General features: G+C 53.0%; 2 protein-coding genes across 3 annotated transcripts in view; both read left to right on the top strand.

The window, feature by feature from the left end:
• CRAMP1 (cramped chromatin regulator homolog 1) overlaps window positions 1–5,042 on the top strand; it is a 44,628-nt gene extending 39,586 nt beyond the window's left edge. The window contains exons 20-21 of the mRNA XM_027526872.1: window positions 422–567; window positions 1,292–5,042. Coding sequence (XP_027382673.1) covers window positions 422–567; window positions 1,292–1,456 — 311 coding nt within the window. The 3' untranslated portion in view covers window positions 1,457–5,042. The remainder of the gene's footprint in view (window positions 1–421; window positions 568–1,291) is intronic.
• A 426-nt stretch (window positions 5,043–5,468) lies between these two features.
• Window positions 5,469–18,936, top strand: JPT2 (Jupiter microtubule associated homolog 2). Of its 2 annotated transcripts, XM_027526885.1 has the most exons (5): window positions 5,642–5,748; window positions 8,355–8,494; window positions 12,680–12,822; window positions 14,916–14,961; window positions 15,780–18,936. In XM_027526885.1, the coding sequence occupies exons 1-5, from the start codon at window positions 5,705–5,707 to the stop codon at window positions 15,953–15,955; spliced, it is 549 nt and encodes a 182-aa protein (XP_027382686.1). In that variant the 5' UTR covers window positions 5,642–5,704; the 3' UTR covers window positions 15,956–18,936. The 2 variants fall into 2 exon arrangements, with proteins under 2 accessions (XP_027382685.1, XP_027382686.1); XM_027526884.1 differs by lacking the exon at window positions 8,355–8,494 and having other exon boundaries at window positions 5,469–5,748.
• The last annotated feature ends 1,220 nt before the right edge of the window (window positions 18,937–20,156 follow it).

Raw genomic sequence — 20,156 nt, 5'->3', positions numbered from 1 at the left:
TGGGACCTGCACACTTTGCATTTGTAGAGCGTGGCCAGGGTGTGCACCCGGCTCGGATCGGGGCAGGCTGGACCCTGGCAAGCCAGGCCAGCACCAGGGAGGGCACGACACCTGGCAGCCCAGAACAGACAGGGGCTCTGGTTTGGGTGGCACTGGGGGCTAGTCCTCTCACAAGTTCTCTGCTCAGAAAGTCCCAGGGAGCAGTGCAGAGCCCACGTCAAAGGGAGATCGCAAGCCTGGAGTTGTGTGGAGGTGGGCGTGGTGGCCTCGCTGTGGGCGCGGCAACCCCCCAGGCTGCGGTGGGCCCTGCAGGGCTCCCCACGCACGGCAGGGCAGGTGTGGCCTGACACCTCCAGCCGCAGCACCGAGTTGCCTGGGGGGCCCAGGCCCAGCTGCTCAGGCCCCTCCCTCCTCTGTGCAGCGAGCTTCATCTCCCCGGAGAAGAGCCGGAAGATGCTGCCCACCCCTGTGGGGACCAGCAGCGGCACCTCCCTGCTGGGCCCCAGCCTGCTGGACGGGAGCTCGAGAGACTCCTTTGTGTCCCGGTCCCTAGCCGACGTCGCTGAGGTGAGCGCCTGTCCTCACCCTGAGTCTGAGCACTGGCCCCCACCCCAAATTTGCCAGGCCCCTGCGCAGAGTGCCAAGTGGGGCCTCTTGGGGCCGGGCACTGCTGCAGGCCCTGAGCAGACTGGTCAGAGTCCCCATCCTCGTGTGGCTGACTGTCCGGTCTAGCCGGGACCAGATCTGCCCACAGGACCCCAGCCTGATGCTGGAGGCCCCACTGTACCCTTGGGTCTCCACCTCCACTCTCTGCCTCACTCGCTGTCTCCTCCACCATCTTTGCTGATTCTTAAACAGCTGGCTGCTCCCACAGGGCCTGTGCACTTGCTATCCCTTCTTGCAGGCATGTTTCCCTCAGGTCTTTACACAGCTCGCTCCTGCACTTCTGCGCACATCCTGCCTCAGAACGCCTGTGTCACACACACCCATGAAAACTCCCTCCTCCACTTGCACCTCCTCCAGGCAGCCTTGGAGTAGAACCAAGCTGCTGCTCCCTCTCTGCCCCTCTGGCCACTGACCATCCTCCCAGAAGTCTCATGTGGGTGGGGTCCTGCCACTCTGACCTGACTGCCGGGCAGTGGCACTTGTTCACAGAGTGAGGTTCACAGTGACGACCCTGTGGTTGTGATGTGGCTCCTGGGGGGACTCTAACCCTCACCATGGAGGGGCACGCACTGCAGTCTGGCCATGGTGTCCAGCCACCTGCTGACAGGCCTCCCCGTCCCCGCAGGTTGTGGACTCGCAGCTGGTGTGCATGATGAACGAGAACAGTGTCGACTACATCTCCCGCTTCAACGACCTGGCCCAGGAGCTGTCCATCGCCGAGCCCGGCCGCCGGGAGGCTTTGTTTGACGGCGGGGGAGGTGGCCCCCCAGTCACAGACCTGTCCCAGTGACGGTGCCTCGTGGTGGGGGCAGCTGGGGGCTGCGAGGGTGGTGGACGGGGTTGGTGGTCCTCAAGTGTCCGGGGGAACTGTCTTCAGACGGGAGGAAACGCAGGTCAAGTTGGGACTCCCTGGAGACAGTCTGAGCAGGAGCATTTCTGCACCCAGGACGTGTGACGTGCACACAGCCCCGTCCTGCCGGCCAAGGAGAGGGGCCAGGACATGCGGAGTCCGGCAGGGGCAGCGTCAGCTGTGGCTGTGGCGTTGAGCCACCCGTGGCAGGGGCATGGGTCAGGGCCTGTACAGTGCCCATACTTCCACCTTGGCGGTTGTGTTGGATGTTTAGGGGTTTTCTTTTCAAAAGGAAGGAGCGTTGGGCCTGGCTTTTGTTGTTCTGGCTTGGGGAGCTGTGACTTCCTGCTCTCTGCAGGGAGGCTCCAGGCTGTTGCTGCCTTCTCTGCCAAACCTTGCCGTGCTCCGGTGGTCCTCTCTGCGGCTGGAGGACAGCTGGGTGTGGCCTGGCTCTGCCTGGTGTCTGCACCGTGACACAGCGGACACTGTAGGGGACACTCCGGTCACAGGGCAGCAGAGGGTCCTGGGCAGTGTAGCGAGTGCCGTCTCTTCAGAAATCCTGGTCCTACCTAGTGCTTCCCTCATCTGGGCTTTTGTCCTGGCTGACTCAACAGGACAGGGAAGAGAATCATGTCTTGCTGTGGGCTGTGTGGACTTCTTGCTAAGCTGGTCAGAAAATGTTTTGCTTGTATTTTAAAATGAGTTAGACGGTGGAGACATTGGAAGAACAGGTCCCTGCTCAGTTGGTTTCTTCCCGGCATCCATCTGTAGGTTTCTTCTTGGTGACCTGAGACATTGTTTCTCTCACTGGGGGATCCCTGAGCACTCTTTTGACTACAGATTAGACCTTACTGATGACCTTGACTCTCGGACACCTTCCTCCCTGGCGTCTTGGACAGATGCCCTTTGCAGGGGAAGTTCTCTCTTCCTCCTGTGGACGTCAGTGCAGAGTATGCCCAATTCACGTATACAGTCCTTTGCTTGCACTTTGCCTCATGGTCTCCTGTTTCTCTTCCTTCTTTCTGTCCCTTCCGGAGTCCAGGTAGGGATCAGACATCAGGCGCAGTCAGAGTGCGCCGAATCCACCTCCCTCTGGTGTGCTCCTTGCGCCGCCTTGGGTGACCAGCAGGGAGTCCAGTGTCCAAGTTTTCCCCAGTGAAGCTAACGGGGCTTCTCTGCCTTCTCGGACTCGGTGGGCCCAAGGTGCAGACTGCCCTCCAGGCACACCCCTTGTGGGTAGGTGCCAGTGCTGTGGTGCTGGATTCCCCACCCACCCACTGCCCACCCTCCACCTGGCAGCCGCAGTCAGTGTGGCTTCCTGAATCCGGCCCAGCCCACCCTTGTTTGTGTTTGTCCCCTCGCCTCCCCCCAGCTCGCTGTGGACCTGCAGCCTTCCCAGCCAGCCTGGCCCCTCTGGCTCCTCCCTTGCCCTTGAGACGAGTTGAGCCAGTACGCGAGGCAGAGCGGAGGGTCCTCGGCATGTGCCTGAGGAGGGGCCAGTTGATCACACTGCCTCCCCAGCTCCCTCCTGCCTCTCGAGCTTTCCCAGGGCTCCAGCCTGCCAGGGGTCTCCCTCTTTCAGCTCTGGATCTGGGCACAGACATCAGAGGAAAAGCCTCTGTAGGCAGCTACTCTGGGCTCTTGAGAAGAGTCCCAAGCCCCTGGAGGTCTGAAAGAAAGGGGCGTGGCACCACTTTGTGAAGGGAGACAGACAGCAGTATTTGAGTCCACAGTCTCTCTAAATTAGCTTGTGTTTTGTGATCAGTGTATCAGCTTCTTGAAGTTAGCATCTTATCGAGCCAAACAAGATCAGGTCTGTCTCTGGGCATCTGACTCTGCTAGATCTACAGTGGGCTGGGCTGAGGTTAGGCTACTACCAGCTTTCTCCTTTCCCCACTGTCTGGGACCAGCGATGCCAAGTCACGTTACTGCACCCATGGTGGGGGCAGTGCCCAGTGGCAGCATGCCCCGTGCTGGGGACCATAGAGACCCAGGCTGTTCATCCATCAGGGGGCGCCCCGAGGCGGTTGGTGGGGAGGTCAGTACCTGTCACCTGGTGATGTCTAGCATGAGGAAAGCTCTGGAGATTTGGATAAGCCTTTGTCAACCCTTTACTCAGCAGCACCTCCCACCTGCGTCTCTCGAATAGACTCCTTGTGGGGGTAGCTGACTGGCCAGTGTCTGCAGTGGGGAGGTGAGTTCCCGAGGCGAGGATTGTCTCTTCTCACCTGTGAAGCTGACATGATTCAGAGAATGCTGCTTCTCTAGCAACCAGACAGCTGTAACTGTTTGCTTGCCATAATAAGGGAAAATGGTGTCATATGTAGCATTAAGACGTTGGATGCATTTTCTCCCAGCCTAAATAATTATATATGTATACAAATAAGCAACTGTTACATTCAAGGCTGGGATTTTTCAAAAGACCCAAGTGGAGAAGCCTCCCACTTCCAGCATCTCCCTCTGCCTTTGCAGTGGAAGGTGTGATTGTCTCTGTCTGCACTTGTGGCTGCCATTGTGTGTTGAAGTATGTTGTGATTAAGACCAGGTCAGTCTCAGAAAAGCCTTTCCCTCATCACTGACGTCATCAGGGATCTTTCTGCTGGCTCGTCTACCCTGAAGAGTGAGACTGAACAGCCCCTGCCTCTAGGCAGTTGTTTTTGTCTTGCTTCTTCATTGTGAATACTCAAGTGATGAGCAGCCCATTCTTCAGAAGGTAGAGAGGCCAGCTGGGGGTCCCCTGTGTCTCCTGGGTGTAGAGTACTTGCTCAGGGCGGAGGGATATTTGGAACCCTTTCATGGGCTGATCCACTCGCTTTCCTGCATCAGTCCTGTTCTCCATTCTGTACCGCAGCCTCATTACTGGTGGTGTCTCTTCAGTTTAATAGCATCTTTAGCTCAGTCACACCGCTGAATCTAAACATGTGCAAAGAAAGGCCACAGAATAAAAAACACTTGAAACAAATGGGAGAAGGAAAATGCCAGTTGCTTTTTTTTCACGTTGAAATCTATCCCAGGTGCATTTAGGAGGAAATATGGCACTTTTGTCTTAAGAAAAACCCAGAGCAAATCTTTCCTGGCTGTCAGACAAACTCCTAACCCTGCAGTACCTTGTATGTCGTGTGAGGGGAGCAAGTCCTGGAAGCACTACAGCAGCCCGCCCTGCTGTTCTGTAGCAGGATAGCCTGCTCCCGGGCTTCTGGGAAGCAGAGATTATTGCTGTTTCTTCTAATAATCGTTAAGCCATATCATCTAAAGTTTTCGGCTTGTTTGAGATGTGAATTTGTTTTATAGATTATAAATATACAGTGTATGTATAAAGCAGAATGCCTGTCCTTCCTGATTATTTTTTGTACCATATTGTAAATTATATTATTTATTCTTTACCAATTTGGGGAATAAAAGGTGTTTGGTTATTTAATATAATAAACAAAAGCTGTTAAACTTCTTATGTTTAAATTTCCAGTTGAACTTGTAAATCTGTTTTTATTATTGTGCATAAATACAATACTAATACTTGGTCTAATAATTACTGTTTCTGCTTTTTTCTTTTTAACTGTGCACTCTGCAAACAGCCCAAGTGGCCATCATCCGGTGTGATCTCAGAGGAATCGATGGACTGTCTACAGTGTAATTTAGAAACAACACCACTGAATGTATTTTATTTTTGTTTTTTCCAACTAGGAATCAGCTGCACGCTTTATCCCTTGCTTCCCATTTCTTAGTGTTCTTGCCCCCGCGACGTGCAGGACAGAGGAACTGCTGTTCCGTTTCCTTTAGCCATGTATCCACGTGCCATTGACTGACTCGCGAAAACCAGGCTTCTCAGTATAGTCTGGACCGTGCTCACATCGCCTCTCGGTATGGAGGCCGCCGGGTGCTGCGGAGAGTTTTGGCAAGGTGCCCGGATAGAGTCCGACCCCGCCCACCTCAGGGAGCGGGAGGACCATCCCCTTCGGCTTGCTACCCAATGGCGACGTCCGGCCCCGTGAGCGACATCTACTTTTGCCAATCATCTGCGGGTCTCCGCAAGCCTTCGTCTTATGAGGCGGAGCCCGACACCGCGATAGGCTGCCGCTGCTTGACTGACGTCGGCGACTCCCAATTGGGACGAGCAGGCGGGTCTTTGACCGCGCGGGGCCGGGCGGGAAGGACGGCGCGGTGGACTGGTGGCTCGGAGCGGCGGGCGACATGTTCCGGGCACCAGACAGCGAGGGCGGCCGGGCCGGCCCCAGGTGTGGCGCGGGTGTGGGCACGGTCACGTGGGGGGCGTGCGGGCGGCGGTGCTGCCGCGGTGAGCTCACAGAGCCGGGGCCTCCGCGGCCAGTTGAGGGAGGTGGGCGCGGCCGCGGGAGGCCTGAGGTGCGCCTCTCCGCACCCCGGTCTCAGCACGCGCCGCTTCCTGGGCGGGCGCGCCGCAGACTCTGGCAGAGCGGTCTGCAGCGGCGGGGCGGGCGTGGCGGCGCGGCCGGGACCCCGGCGCCCTGTGGCGTGTGTGCGAGCGGACGGCCCTCAGGGCGAAGTCCCTTCATGGGAGCCCGCAGCCCCGGATTCAGGCGGCGCCCTCTTCCCAGAATCCCGCAGTCGGGGAGCCAGGCGACACCCTCGCCTCTAACTCCGGAGCCAGGGGGTGCCCTCCCCGCTAACCCTGAAGCCAGGGTACGCCCTCGCCTCTCACCCCGCAGCCCGAACCCAGGAGTCGCCCTCCCCCAGTTTACTGACCAGGAAACAGGCAGGACAGCGAGTGACAGAGCAGACCGACTGGGCTTAAACGATCAGGAACACACAGAGCGCGGTGGCTAGCTTTCTGGCTTGGGGAGCACTGGGTACTGGGAGTCACGTAGAGTTCCCCGGGCTGGAGGTGTCCTGCCGTCGAGGGAGCCGGCCGCGAGGTTGAGCTGGTTCTTCCGATACCTGAAAGTTTCCTATACTGTGAGTCCTTTCTGTGGCCCGGCCGGGCAATAAGAGCAGAGGAGTGTGGCGTTTGTGGAGGTAAACAGTACATAGAATGAAAGGATTGTTTCAACTGCTAAAATCCCTGCAAATTTGAGGGAATCAGGTCAGTATTCAGTAGTACTCCTGGCCAAATCGTCAGTCATTAGCCCCTGTAACAGTGACCACTCATCCCTCCTGTCTGGGTCTGTGCTGATACGGGACCGGAAGTTTATACTGGAGTGCTCATATTGAATCAAGTTTCTGGCCCTGAAAACCGCTGTTCGGCACCCGGCACCAGCTGGCCGAGGGCTGCCTTTCTCAGTTGTGTGCACTAAGGACACTCTGTCTTTGTTTACACGGCCTGGCACTGGGTGCCCTGCAAACACTGGTGCAGTTAGCGAGGACGCGCCACAAAGACCACTGCCCCTGGGCTGGCTTCCAAGCTGTGGGAGACAGTGCAGAGCGGCTGCTCTCGACTGATACCTCACTTCTCTGGAGTGTTAGTTTTTTTGAGAAGATGAGGGGAAAGTCCTTCCTTGTAGGATGCTGGAGAAGGAAAAGCCATCTTCTTAATTGGGTGATTAATTGGGAGCCTCTGCTTGGGGTGGGGCTTCCCAGGTGGCACTAGTGGTAAAGAACCTGCCTGCCAATGCAGGAGGTGCAAGAGAAGCAGGTTTGATCCCTGGGTCTGGATAGATTCCCCTAGAGGAGGGCATGGCCACTCGCTCTATTATTCTTGCCCAGAGAATCCTATAGTCAGAGGAGCCTGGTGGGTTACAGTCCATGGGGGTGCAGAGTCAGACACGACTGAGCCACTAAGCACGCGTGCTTGGGATCCGTTAGCAGCTGCGGATCTTGAGGCCATGTTAAAGGAAGGGAATCAAGTGGTGGCTGTTAAGAGGACTAGGTCAGATTTCTGTCTTAAAGCCCTGCTTTTGTTTTCTTGCTAAGGGATTATCTGGTGTTAAAGGGATTTTAAAAGCGTCATGCTTCAGCCATTGTTAACCTGAGGTCTTTTAAGCTGTAGGGTGTATATTTGTAAAGAACTTAATCCAAGTCTGTATTGCAGCTTGACTCTGAACCACCGGTCCCCAGTAGCTTTTATGGGACATGGGGATAGGCTGTTGAGGGGGCGGGTGGTGGGGGCAGGCCTTGACGAGCATGGGCCCCTCCAGGCAAGCGTCAGTGTTATGGTCCCTGCCTCTGCAGTGGTCTGCTTGCAGTGTGTTGTCACATGCCTTGCACTGCTGCTGCTGCTAAGTCGCTTCAGTCGTGTTCAACTCTGTGCAACCCCGTAGACGTCAGCCCACTAGGCTCCTCTGTCCCTGGGATTCTCCAGGCAAGAATACTGGAGTGGGTTGTCATTTCCTTCTCCAATGCATGAAAGTGAAAAGTGAAAGTGAAGTCGCTCAGTTGTGCCCGACTCTTAGTGACCCCATGGACTGCAGCCTACCAGGCTCCTCTGTCCCTGGGATTCTCCAGGCAAGAGTACTGGAGTGGGGTGTCATTGCCTTCTCTGGCCCAGCACTGCTGCTGCTGCTGCTGCTGCTGCTAAGTCGCTTCAGTGTCCGACTCTGTGCGACCCCAGAGACGGCCCAGCACTACTGTCTGCTAATTAAAATGACAGTGAAACTCCATTGAACTGGCTCCATTTGCTTGTTTAAGGGAAACGTTTAATTTTACTGATGAGAGGTCCCAGCAGTAACTTGAGAGCCTACACACCTCTGGAGGTCTTGGCAGAACCAAGTTGTGCCAGGAAAACCTTTATGGGAACTCATGGGCAGGTGGGAAGGTTTGCTGGCTGGCCATGAGCATGTCGTGCCCCTCCACAGGCGTCTGCCTCAGCCCCTGGACGGTGGTGCCCGGGCCAGCCACCATCGGTCCCTCACAGCCTCTCTGCTTGCAGGGCTGCAAAGCCTCCGGGAGGAGAGCCAGGCGATCGTCCAGAGGAAGCCGCGCCTCCCCGCAGGCCGGACAGGATGGCTTCTAATATTTTTGGACCAACTGAAGAACCTCAGAACATACCCAAGAGGACCAACCCCCCCGGTACGGGCCTGTGACTCTTTAATCCTCTGGCCTCTACCTGCTCTCTTTTATGCTGCTCTTTTGATAAAAAAAAATCTCTCTCTCTTTGTATCAGTCCTTTCAAATGCTTTCTGGTGTGGCACATCCCCTGCCGTCAGTCCTGGAGAGGAAGGGAAGTTTGATCCCGACTTAAGCTCTGTGTCCTCCAGGTCGTTGTGGACTTGCTCCTCACCTGTGAGCAGATAGTGGCCGTGTGCAGGCGCCGAGGCGGGCACACAGGCACGTGCTGGGGCTCTGCTCCCCACTGGGGAGGCTCCCCGCATCAGCTGATGGACTCCTTCAGGTTCTTGAACTTGCCTGCAAGCTGTGTGTTCAGAGTATTCTTAATCAGATTGTGAGCAGGATTGAAACTAAATAAAAAGGACGGCTCAGCCTGGCGTGCAGCCCTGCGGCTTCTCAGTCCTTACGCACCCTTTAGTGGCTCCAGTGGGAGGAATCTCAGAAGAGCCTTTCTCTTGGCTGATGGCTGGTCCAGCCACTGTGTGTGAGTGACCACACAGTGGTAGTTACCTGAGGGGCCTTCCCCATCTGTGTCCACACGGGAAAAGCAAGGTTTGTACCATCCTTAAAGGTCAGAGATGCAACACAGAAGTAAGTGTTTCAGACAAATGATGAAGTCAAACAGAACTGGAGCTGGAACTGCTCCCTTCCCTGTCCTGATGCTGGGTACAAATATCGCTTCACAGACCTGGAGCAACAAAAGCAATGGATGCAAACGCTGGATTTTCGTGTGGTTTTCAGTGGTCAGGTGGGGTGGAGGTTTGCAGTATCTTTGGATTTAGTTACGGCAGAGAAGCAGGTGGTTTTGTTGGGTGTTTTTTTAATTTTTGGTTATGCTGAGTCTTTGTTGCTGCACGTGGCTTCTGGTTGCAGAGCACAGGCTCGAGGGCGCACGGGCCTCAGTAGTTGTGGCTCCCAGGTTCTGGAGCAGCGGCTCTAGCTGTGGGGCATGGGCTTAGTTGTTCTGCGGCATCATCCCAAACCCTCCGGACCAGGGACTGAACCCGTTTCTCCTGCATCGGCAGGTGGATTCTTATCCACTACACCGCTAGGGAAGCCCAAGAAGCAGGTGGTTCTTACTGAGGAACATTATCATGCACCCAGTTGATGGGTGCAGAGCCCGAGTGCTCAGCCCTGCGCATCCTTTGTACCAACCATGTGCTGTGGCAGGTAGACTCAAACGTGGTCACCTAGGGGTGGGCACGCTGGCTGCCGGGGCGTAGCACCGTGGCGTCTGCAGCTGTCTCTGGGGCTTCGGGTTCTCTAGGAAGTATGCCACATGGGGTAGTTCTGCTTTGCCAGGCTCTTGAAAATCTATGACCCCTTGGCAGCCTGGCCTCCTACCCAACTAGAGAGTTAGAAAACCAAAGTGTAACAACAGCCTGGGGGCACCCTGTGCTGAAATCTCTGCTCCGCGCGGTCCTGTTGTTTTGGGTTTGTTCTCTGTCCTGCCAGGGGCTCTGAGATGAGAGCTGAGCAGTTAACAAATGCTGGAATCCCCTCCGCCTCCCATCACCCAGAAGCGCATTTTAACTGGTGAATGAATTAACATGGAGAAACACTTTTTAAAAAGGAAGGCAGGAAGGAGCGAGGGGAGAAAATCACCCATGATGAAGTCTCACCGGCAGCTGAGAAGGGAACCTGCAGGTGCATCCCGCCCGGCAGACTCACCCCGTGGACTCTGGGGAGGTCCCCTGCCGCCCGCCGACTAATCGCGTGCGGAACAGGGGCCTCACTGCTGGCTGGCCCTGGACATGGACCTGGGCTGCTTGGTACCGTGTGTCACCTACTCTCCTGGTTTAGACCTGAAGGTGGGGATGGATGTGGGCAGGCTGTTTGGTGTTTGCAGGGCTTGTGCAGGGTGCTGGCTGTCTCCACAGCCTGGGGAGATACATGATCCCCTCTGCGGGGGAGCTGAGGCTCAAGTCCACCAGCCAGTCTGGGCCTCAGCTCCCTGGCAGCAGAACTCGCCATTGGATACAGGTTTTCCTGACTACCGGCTTACCTCCAAATACTCCAAGTGGGGCCGACTTCCTGAAACGGCATCGCCAGGTCAGTATAAAATGCTGGTGCTTCTTTGCCTGGTCTTCAGACATGTCTTCCAGGGCGTCAGCAGCGCCCACTTCCCACACTCCACCAGCACAGGGTCGTGTCTCCTGAGATTTGGGTCTCTAAAAAGTGTATCTTGAATTCATTTTTCTCTCGTTACGAATGAGTTGAGCATCTTTTCCACCTTGAAAGTGGAATTCATCTTTCAGGTAAAGTGTTGAGTAATAAACGCACAGTGTGATTACTTTTCATAAAGTTCAAAACAGAACCGTGGTGTTTTTCGAGCGTGTACTGACGAAGGTGAAGGGGAGGGAACCTCCAGTCAGACTGACCCACGCTCACCTGTGATCATTGCTGGAATGTTTGCTTTGTTTGTGTCTCAGGAATTTCTCTGCGTCGTGTTTCACAGTTTTTAAAATGTCTTTAAATGAGCAGTGCTTTTAGCCAAAACCTTCAGATTGAGTTGCTTTTATTTTTGTCTCGCATTTTAAAATAAGCAGAACACTCATCTTAGAATTTCCTTAAGCGTGACCAGCAACAGCTCAGTAACAGGCACTCGGGGGTGGCCTTGGACAGCAGCTTTTCTGCACTTTTTGGCCTGGATATTTTTGCTGATGACACCCAGTAACAGCAGCGTGTCTGGGAGCTTCCTCTCCAGGCCCTCCTCCGCCCAGCCCCTGTGTGCTGACTCCAGCCAGGTGCTGTCCTACAGTTGGTAGTGGCTGAGCGGGACCCAGCCCAGGGCCTGTGGGAACCTGGGCGGCTGTGGCTGGGACTGGAAGGCTTGCGATCAGCCTGATGTGACGTGGATGTGTGCCTTTTCCTGCAGTCAGACCCACCTGTTCTCTAAGCTTCTCCCACCCCAGAAAGGGTTCTCGTGCTGGGTTCTGTCCTCAGAGTTCTGCTGCTCGCCGTCCTGTCGGTGTGCGTCATAACAGCCAAGAAGTGACTGGAAATTTTAGCTTCTTGGAGGCAGTCAGCAAAGATCACTGCTGTAAAAATGAGCACATTTAGAATCCTAAGCTCCCACACCACTGCTGCCACCCCAGTTGCGGGGGGCGGAATAATGGAGTACCAGTGCCCTTTATCAGATCCAGCTCTTTAAGGACACCCTTCTGCCTGCAGCATGGAAGCTGTGTGCTGTCCACACTATCTTGCGTTGTTTCACTGAGCAGTGTGTCCAGCATTGTGTGAGCGTTGGACACACACGAGCTGCAGTGAATCTTGACTCCTCTCAGCGCCTTGAGGCGGGAGGGGCCTTTATTACCACCGCTCTGAGGGTGAGGAATGGGCACAGAGGGGCTGGGTAACTCGTGTCTGGTCTCAGCTGCGTGTGGAATGCGCCTTCTTTCTCCTGTGAGATTGTAAATCTTAGCTCGGCACTCGGTGGAAGGGAGGCGCTGGTGTTTGCTGATTGCAGGGGTGACTGGCCGGCGCCATGTGCTAGAGTCTTTCTGTTTAATGTCAGCATCTACGTCCCATGTCTATGCCCCAGCCATCAGCTTATAAGAACTAACATCTGAGATGCATATTTTCAAAGTAGCTCGTCAAATCGTTTCTGTTCGTCAGCAAAGATGTTAAATATCTGTAATTCACTGGCATATCTAATTGTCATTGGAAGTTCCAGCCAGATTGAGGTCAGGAGAATGACTAATAAATGTTTTCCAAATTGCAGGTTTGCCTTGAACAGGGCATGTTAATTCAGTTCTGTCCATCTCACCTCAAAAGTTAGCAGCTGTTTGCCTTTAATGTATGAAAGAACTTTTCTGGGTTCAATGCAGAAGATTCTTGAGCAGAAAAATCTGAAAAGTTCAGGGTTAAGGACACTCTAGAGGAGAAAATGCTGTTTTAGACCACCTGCCCATCTTGCCCCTCACAGCCAGCCCAGTGCAGTTCAGGTCCAGTGATGAAGGCCCAGCTGACCCCGAGAAGGGGCTGGGTGTGATGTGGGTCTTTCAGGATCCCTCGTCAACCCAGTCACCTCACCCTCAGCCTGAACTCAGGACTGGTCACCGTGAGGGGAGGTCTCTGAAGTGACCAGTGTGGCGGGGTTGGATGGGTGTTCCGGGCCGCTCACCACTCTGCTTGTTTCTGCAGGGGGAAAAGGAAGCGGTATATTTGACGAATCAGGGCCTGTGCAGACTCGACCGCGTCTGAACCCACCGGGGGGCAAGACCAGTGACATTTTCGGGTCCCCCGTCGCTGCTGCCTCACCCACGGCGCACCCAAACAAGCCCAAGGTACGGATGCGCTCAGAGGGCAGGCCTAAGGGTGAGAAAGGCAGAGCTGGTGCCAGGCACTTGGCTAAAACTGTTCCGAGTGGGTATGGCGTGCCTTAGGAGGAGACAAGGCGGGTGACGTTGCTTTTCCTGGCTGCGGCCATTAGTCATCGGGGCTGCCCTGAGTCGTCGGGGAGTGTGCTCCAGCCTCGTGATGACGAACCCTGGGGGTCGCTGGTGGCAGGGGCGGCCGACTGCAGGCAGGCCACCACTCTTCTCTACGAGCCACGAAGAACTGCTGAGGATACTGATAAAACTGAACTTAACACGGGGAGCTTACCTCTCGGCAACATTTCACTGTTGTCATCAGTCAGGAAGTAGAATAGCTACACTGGATTAAAATTCACCAAATACTTAGAATTTATGGGTTCCCGCTACTATTTTTAAAAATCTAGTTTGTCCCCTTTGGAGAATGTCCATCTGGAAAACTGCTGACGGATAGAATCAGGCACTTATTTAGCCAGTGTTTCTCCATGAAATGTACGTACCTCAGGATGACAGCTTCTGAGGGAAAGTTTCCTCATTCTAAAGTATTCCAGCCCGTAAATGACGAGTGAATAACAGAATTCAGAAATGACCATTTTGCAAGCTTGTAATGAAATTGTAGATCCAGGAAGCGATCATCAGTGGCTGCTTATACATCAGAAAACAGGACGCCTCCAGAAATGATGGACTTCATGCTAGAAATTCATCACGGGCCACCTTTGAATTCTTGTCAAAACAACCAAACTGAATCCAAGCAAACCTCCTATTAATTGATGACACAGGGATTCAATCAGAGTAACGCCGAATATAGGAAACAATATGGATTCCTTTTCAAAGACTGATGGTTGGAGAATATGTCAAGGACCCCTACAGTTCAACAGCAAAAAGACAGATACACAGCATACCCAGAGATGGGTAAAGGCAAGGGGGAGAGATGAAGTGGAAATCTGGGGTCGGCAGATGTGAACTGTTCTATGTGTGGTGACTAAACAAGGTCCCGCTGTGTAGCACAGGAAGCTATACTCGATAACCTGTGAGGAACCGCAGTGCAAAAGCTCATAAAGGAGAATGTATGTGTGTGTAGTTGAATCACTCTGCCATATAGCAGAAATTAACACAGCATTGGAAGTTAACTATACTTGAAAAAAATAAATTTTTAAAAATAAAAATTTCAGAACCAAAAAAGGGAGGGGGCAAAGGATGTGAATAGACGTTTCTCTAAAGAAGACATCCAAACGGTCAGTCAGCACATGATCGGTAGGGAGATGCAAATCAGAATCACAGAGAGAGACCACCTCACACGTACTGGGATGGCTGTTATCAAAAAGACAAAGTAAGGAATGGTGAGGACGTGGAGAAATTGGAACCCTCCTACACTGCTCTGGGGAATGCATAATGGTGGAGCCACTGTGGAAAACAGTTTGGCAGTTTCTGAAGAAGTTAAAACACAGAATTTTACTGTATGAACCAGCAGTTTTAGGTATATAACCTCAGTTGTGAAAACAAAACAAACAGATACTCGGGGAGACCTGTTTTAATGCATTGTTCTCAGTGACCAAAGGGTGGATACAACCCAGCTGTTCCATCACCAGATGACTGGGTGAGCCAGATGTGCTGCGCCGCGCACATGCTGGGGATCACTCAGCTGCAGAGAGCAGCGGGGTTCTGTCACACGGGTGGGCCGTCAGTGAGAGCGCGTGCTAAGGTTAAACTGGACCCTGCTTGAGACGTTTAAGGAGTCATTAATTTTTGCAGTTCAAAGAGCTGCATCTTGGAACATTTATGGATCAGTGAAATATGGGATTTGCTTTTGAATCAGCCAGTGAGGGGGGTGGGGGCTGGAAGCTGGCAGGACTCTGGCCGAGACCAGAGTGGAGGCGGGCTGTGGAGCAGGGTTACCTGGGGGCTCACAGGACTCTTCCTGAGGCTTTGTTTCCGGTTAAAACTGTCCAAATAGACACTTTTTAAAGATAAAGTAGACCCGGGTCACCCGCACCTTTCTCCTCGTCCACCTGAGCAAGGCCGCAAGTATCCGAGCAGCGGATTGACCTGGGTTTGCCTCGTTGCAGGACCACGTGCTCCTGTGTGAGGGAGAGGACACGCCAGACCTCAGAGGTGAGCTCACTGTCCGTCCCTTGCCCGGGCTCAGCTCTGCGGGCGCTGCTGGTGGACCGGGAGGGGTCCCTGTGCCCCAGCCCACCTGCTGATGAAGACGGCAGAGTTGTGACCGTGGGCGGGTTTTGTGTAGGGAGGAGGCAGGGGAAATGGGCTCAGTTACTCAGTGACAGCATTCCTGCTGGCTTTTCTGCACCTCCTGTCCGTGCTGGTCAGTCTGGGCCTCAGGCCACAGCGTCCTCTTCTAGAAGCTGATCTTGTATAGTGAAGAGCAGAGGTCCAAAGCCTTTAATGAACTCTGACCAGAGGCTACACTGGCAGCGGGGGGTGGGGGGGTGGGAGGGATGGGGGGCGGGGAATGCAGGGCTGCACGTTGCAGGGCGGCCTCCCCCAGGTCACCCCACGGTGGGCTGCCTGCTCGTGGGGCTGGGTGTCAGGCTCAGTCCCCAAGTGTCTCGACCTGACTGGATGCTAATTTCTGCTTTCAGTTGATGAAGAGGTGGGAACGGGGTCAGTCAGGAAGTCCAGGGAAACCTGCCTGGGCCCTCCACTTAGGACGAGCTCCTCACCCTTCTCACTCGCTCTGAGGTTTTCTTGTCAGACTTGAGGTGGTAGGGAGCAGCACCGAGGCCAGCCAGCAGCGCGGAGACAAACCCTGGGGGTTCCCCCGAGGATGGCTCAGGGCCTTCCGTTCTGACCTGGCCTGACACCATGCCCGTGCCTGCTGCTCCAGGGCGCAGACTTTGGTTCGCGTGTGCAGCTTGCCTACCAGGTGGTGGGCAGCCACTGACAGGCCCTGTGCTGACTCTGTCCTGCAGCCAGTGCCTCACCCAGACAAGAGCCAGGCGAGCCTGGCGGCCCGAAAGAAGCAGCCCGCGTCCAGGAGCCTGCGCCCGCTGTCGACAGCCACGAACCCCGGCTGGGCCCCCGGCCTCGCTCCCACAACAAAGTCCTGAACCCGCCCGGAGGCAAGTCCAGCATCTCCTTCTACTAAGAGGCCTGCCGTGTCCCATAGCCAGACAAGAAACTCCAGAGATAGGATTTCAGATAGTGTAGTTCCTTTAGCCCACAGGAGAGGGTGGGGAGAGAGTCTCGGGTGGACACCTGAAGCTGCCGTCCTGTTCACGGTCGTCTCGAGATGAAGACCCACCTTCTGGACTCCGAGGGAGAAGGCGGGGCCCTGGTGTGAGAGGAGCTCCCAGGTGGGCGGGAGGGGAGTGGAGCCAGACCAGTTGCCCCCAAGAAGTGGGGTCTCACGTCCGTGGTGTGTTGGCTAATTGGGTATCTAGGGATCACTAACACAGTAGCAGAGCTTAAAGCCTTTGAGAGAAAACCAAAACCGCGGGTCCGCCACTACGGGACAGAGGAGCCACTCCGGGAACTTGTTTGGCCCCAATGTTTTTCACCTCCGTTCCAGAGATTTTCTTGAAACGTCTTGATTGCTTTTCCTCAGCAGCTGTCAACAGAAAACCAAAATGCTGTGTTCCGTCATACACTTTATGGAGGGATTTTGCACCCTGCTTCTGCCCTCTCAAACCTCAGCCAGGTCTTACGTAGGAATCTCTGCTTTTGTCCACGAGAGACTGGTTTAGACTCTTTACAGGCAGTCTTGCTTGTGAGTTATTCCTTTTTTCCTCATCAGCCTTAAGTCTGGGCCTTTACTCCTCACCAGTGATGTGGACTGCTCCCTTCACCAGTGACACTTCCTGTCGGCAAGACCACTACCTTCTACAGGACTTTAAAACTACCCAGATGTGTCCAGGCACTGGCATTCTTGTTCCTGTGTCCTCTATGTTCCTGCTGACAGTGGGAAGAATAGATGCCTGAGAACCCTGGGTTCTTAGGTTTGGCTTCTTTGGTAATAGCTCAAGACCTATTCTCAAGTGCCAGCTTTACTTCAGTAACTGTTGACTCTGATCTGTTTCTGACACCTTTCTAGAAAAAAGTCTGTCGCTCAGGTACACCAAAGAGGAAGGAGAGTTTTCTTAGCCCACGCTTTTAAAGCTTTGCAGAACCTCTGGGCCATATTCAGTTTCCAGACAAGACTTAGAGACCTTAGGCCAGGAGATTAAATAGTTGGGCAGTAAATTCTCAACTGGCTCATTCCATGGTATTTGCCAGCAGAGATGCCAGACTGGCAAGAGTTGTGATGCTGTAATCTGTCAGATGGAAGTTTCTCCCATTGAGCCTCTAAAGGGCTACAGTGTCAGTACCTGTACTGCAGTCACGAGAGACCAACAGTTTGGGTGGGGGGACTACTGGTACGAGTGCCTACTAAGTTCATACAGGTGCTGGAAACGTCTTCATTACTACAGTGTGGCCACGCTCGTAGTGGCCTGAACACTCCGGTGCCTGTGGGAGCTCCCTGCCAGGCTCCACACCCTCCACCAGTGCTGGGGGTCCGCATGGTGCTTGCCAACCAAAGACCCGCTCCTGTCCACCTGCTTACTTTGGAGCTGAGAAACTCTCATTCCATGTGATTCTCTCAAGCACCTCCTGTCTCCCTCTAGCCTTCAAGTGGTCGTTTATAAAAAAGTTGTCTGGAATTCAGAGCATTTTTTTCCCCATTAAAAACTGACGTAACTGGTGATTAGCTTTTAAGCTCAAACTCACTGACTTACCCAAGTTACAATGAGATGTTCCAAAAGTAGATGTGAACTATTTATAACTCTTTTGTTGTGTTCTTTAACATACAAGAAAACAATTTGTGAACTCCATATTGGATGGCCAAGAAGACCCTGACATGCTGCTGGCCCTTGGGGCTTCAGTCTTACCGTCAGCCGCACAAGGGGAAGAGCTTTCTAAATCCGTCCCCTCGCAGGGACTTTGGGGCAGAGCTGGGAACCAAGGCGGGCGGGCTGGGGGAAGAGATCACCACCAGGGCAGAGCCCAACGCAGCAGGACCACGTCGCCTTACTCTTGTCCCCAGCTTCCCTCTTCCTTTCCCCCCTTGGGGCTGTGGGCCTGGGTTGAGGGAGCTGGGATGGTCTGGTCAGGGGAGAAGCCGCAGAAAACTTTGCTCCTTTGAACCTGATGGGGGAGGCCATTTATATTTAGAAAATGCTCTGTACGTTGGGGATTGCCTGTGTTTGGGAGGTTCATTAACTCTCTGCATCCTTTTCTCAGCCTCCAAGCTACATTGAGAAATTACTGGTCTGTGTTTTTCTTAAGCCTTAAAACTTTTTTTACATGCATTTGGTGCCAACTTTTTTGTAAAGCTGTCATTGGAAACAACAAACCTGTGCTCACATCACAATGTAACCTTGAGAGGAGCCTGTTTTTTTACAAGGCAGGAGTGGGTGTAGCTGTTGAATTAAACTTAGCAATCATGTACTCATGCTTGTTGGTCATGTGCATAGTGTGTGTGTGTCCACTTGAGGGTGGGCGGGTGGGCAGACGGTCCTGTGTGCTCACGTGTTCCCTCTGCATCCATTCTCCAGAGCTTGAACTCTGCTCCTTTCCTCACAGCTCTTCATTGGTTGAAGGGGTTTGCCTTTTTATTTATTTATTTTTAAGCCAGAAGATGCCCAAATTAATCTTCTGAAAGTTTATGGATTCAAGGTTTTTTCATTTGAAAACCAAAAACTTAGCTTATAAAACAATGGATGGGAATGTGGCAGTGTTCTTTTAGTTTCTGTAAATTGAAGGTAACGATTCTTTTTCTCTTAACACCACTCATTTTCCTGCAGAACTTGCCTCTGAGTTGACTTTGAAACTGCCCTGAAGCCTGGCCATGAATAGATGAAAGTGGAGTCGCTCAGTCATGTCCGACTCTTTGTGACCCTATGGACTGTAGCCTATCAGGCTCCTCTGTCCATGGGATTTTCCAGGCAAGAGTACTGGAGTGGGCTGCCATTTCCTTCTCCAGGGGATCTTCCTGACCCAGGCATCAAACCCGGGTCTCCAGCACTGTAGACAGATGCTTTACCAATTTGAGCCACCAGGGAATTCCATGAATAAAGTGCTGAGCTATTAGAATCTGCCTGTAGATTTGCGTCCTATAGAAAAAGCATAGATTGTTTTTCCTTTCTATATATTAGCCATTTTCATATGTCCTGCAAGCGCATTTGATATCCTTATGTGTATTAAGTGGACTGGGGGGAATGGAGCTACTTAGCCTGCCTGGAAAGCCCCCTAGAAGAAGCTTCACCCCGTTCTGCCAACTACCAGGGCCAACCAACTACCAGGACAGCACTTAAGAGAGAAACCCGACATAGGTGACCTGGCACTGTCTTCACTTGTTCATCTGAAAATGTTTCTGAGAGTGCTGCGTGTGCTCCCGGGACTGGGTGGGGCAGTGGCACCTACTTGTAGCAGCTGCTCCAGCCGCGGCCAAGCACTGAGGCCTCAGCCTCAGTGAGTTGTCGCAGCCTGTTTGTCTCCAGAGGCCAGGCAGTGGCTGAGTCAGAGGACCAGGGTGGCTCCCCTACGTTATGGGGCAGAAATGAAAACACCTAAGGGCTCCCTCTTCAGTTCCGTGCCTTGTCTAGAAACACACTGGCTCTTTTGACAGTGAAACTTGTTCTAACACCTTTGTGAGTCGAACCCTGCAAGGACGTCTGTCTCATCCCAGGTTATCCTGTTAATTTCTTCTGAACTTTTGTTATGTTCTTAATCCTTAGCATTCTTGGAGCTCGGGAATGAAGTTTCGTGTTATATGTGTGACTACAAAGTACAGGCATTTGGGATGAATACTTAGAAATTAAAGTAGAACTTTTGAAACCTGTGTGTCTGGACATCTTACATTTTAGGGTCTTAAAATGAGAAAAAAAAGCTGAATAGCCAATTGTCTTTACAAATCTGAAAGGAAGCAAGTTCTAATTCAGTTAGCTTGAGCTCTGAGTGTGCTAGTATTCAGTAAGCATCAAAAATTATCCAGCATATCATTTTGTTAAAACTTTATTTTCTCTAACCAATTTCAAGTAATCTGCCCAAACATGTGAAAACTAATAAAGTTGATGCCAAATCATTTGGCCTCTCACTGCTGTGGTGGCTGCTGTACTCTATTAGATATTGCAGTAACTCAAAAGGGCCTACATTTCCCGGAGAGGACTAGGGTAGAAATCTAAAACATTCCCCAAAACATTCACAACCTTCCTCTGTAACTTGTTCACCAGAAGAAACATTTCATCTGTCCTGGCTTATCATTTTGAGAAAATAAAACTAACATGTCTATATTTACTGCATGCTTAACT

This window comes from Bos indicus x Bos taurus, chromosome 25, assembly GCF_003369695.1.
Source record: "Bos indicus x Bos taurus breed Angus x Brahman F1 hybrid chromosome 25, Bos_hybrid_MaternalHap_v2.0, whole genome shotgun sequence".
NCBI classification, from domain to species: domain Eukaryota; kingdom Metazoa; phylum Chordata; class Mammalia; order Artiodactyla; family Bovidae; genus Bos; species Bos indicus x Bos taurus.
Note: the sequence above shows the minus strand (reverse complement) of the source record. Positions and strands in the feature narration are given on the sequence as shown.

What these genes read in the sequence shown, in the direction of transcription:
- JPT2 (XM_027526884.1), top strand. Translation starts at nt 5,484, where the DNA reads ATGGCGACGTCCGGCCCCGTGAGCGACATCTACTTTTGCCAATCATCT. An exon ending in GGCGGCCGGGCCGGCCCCAG is followed by an intron (nt 5,749 to 12,679) that starts GTGTGGCGCGGG and finishes TTGTTTCTGCAG; the next exon opens with GGGGAAAAGGAAGCGGTATA. An exon ending in CGCACCCAAACAAGCCCAAG is followed by an intron (nt 12,823 to 14,915) that starts GTACGGATGCGC and finishes GCCTCGTTGCAG; the next exon opens with GACCACGTGCTCCTGTGTGA.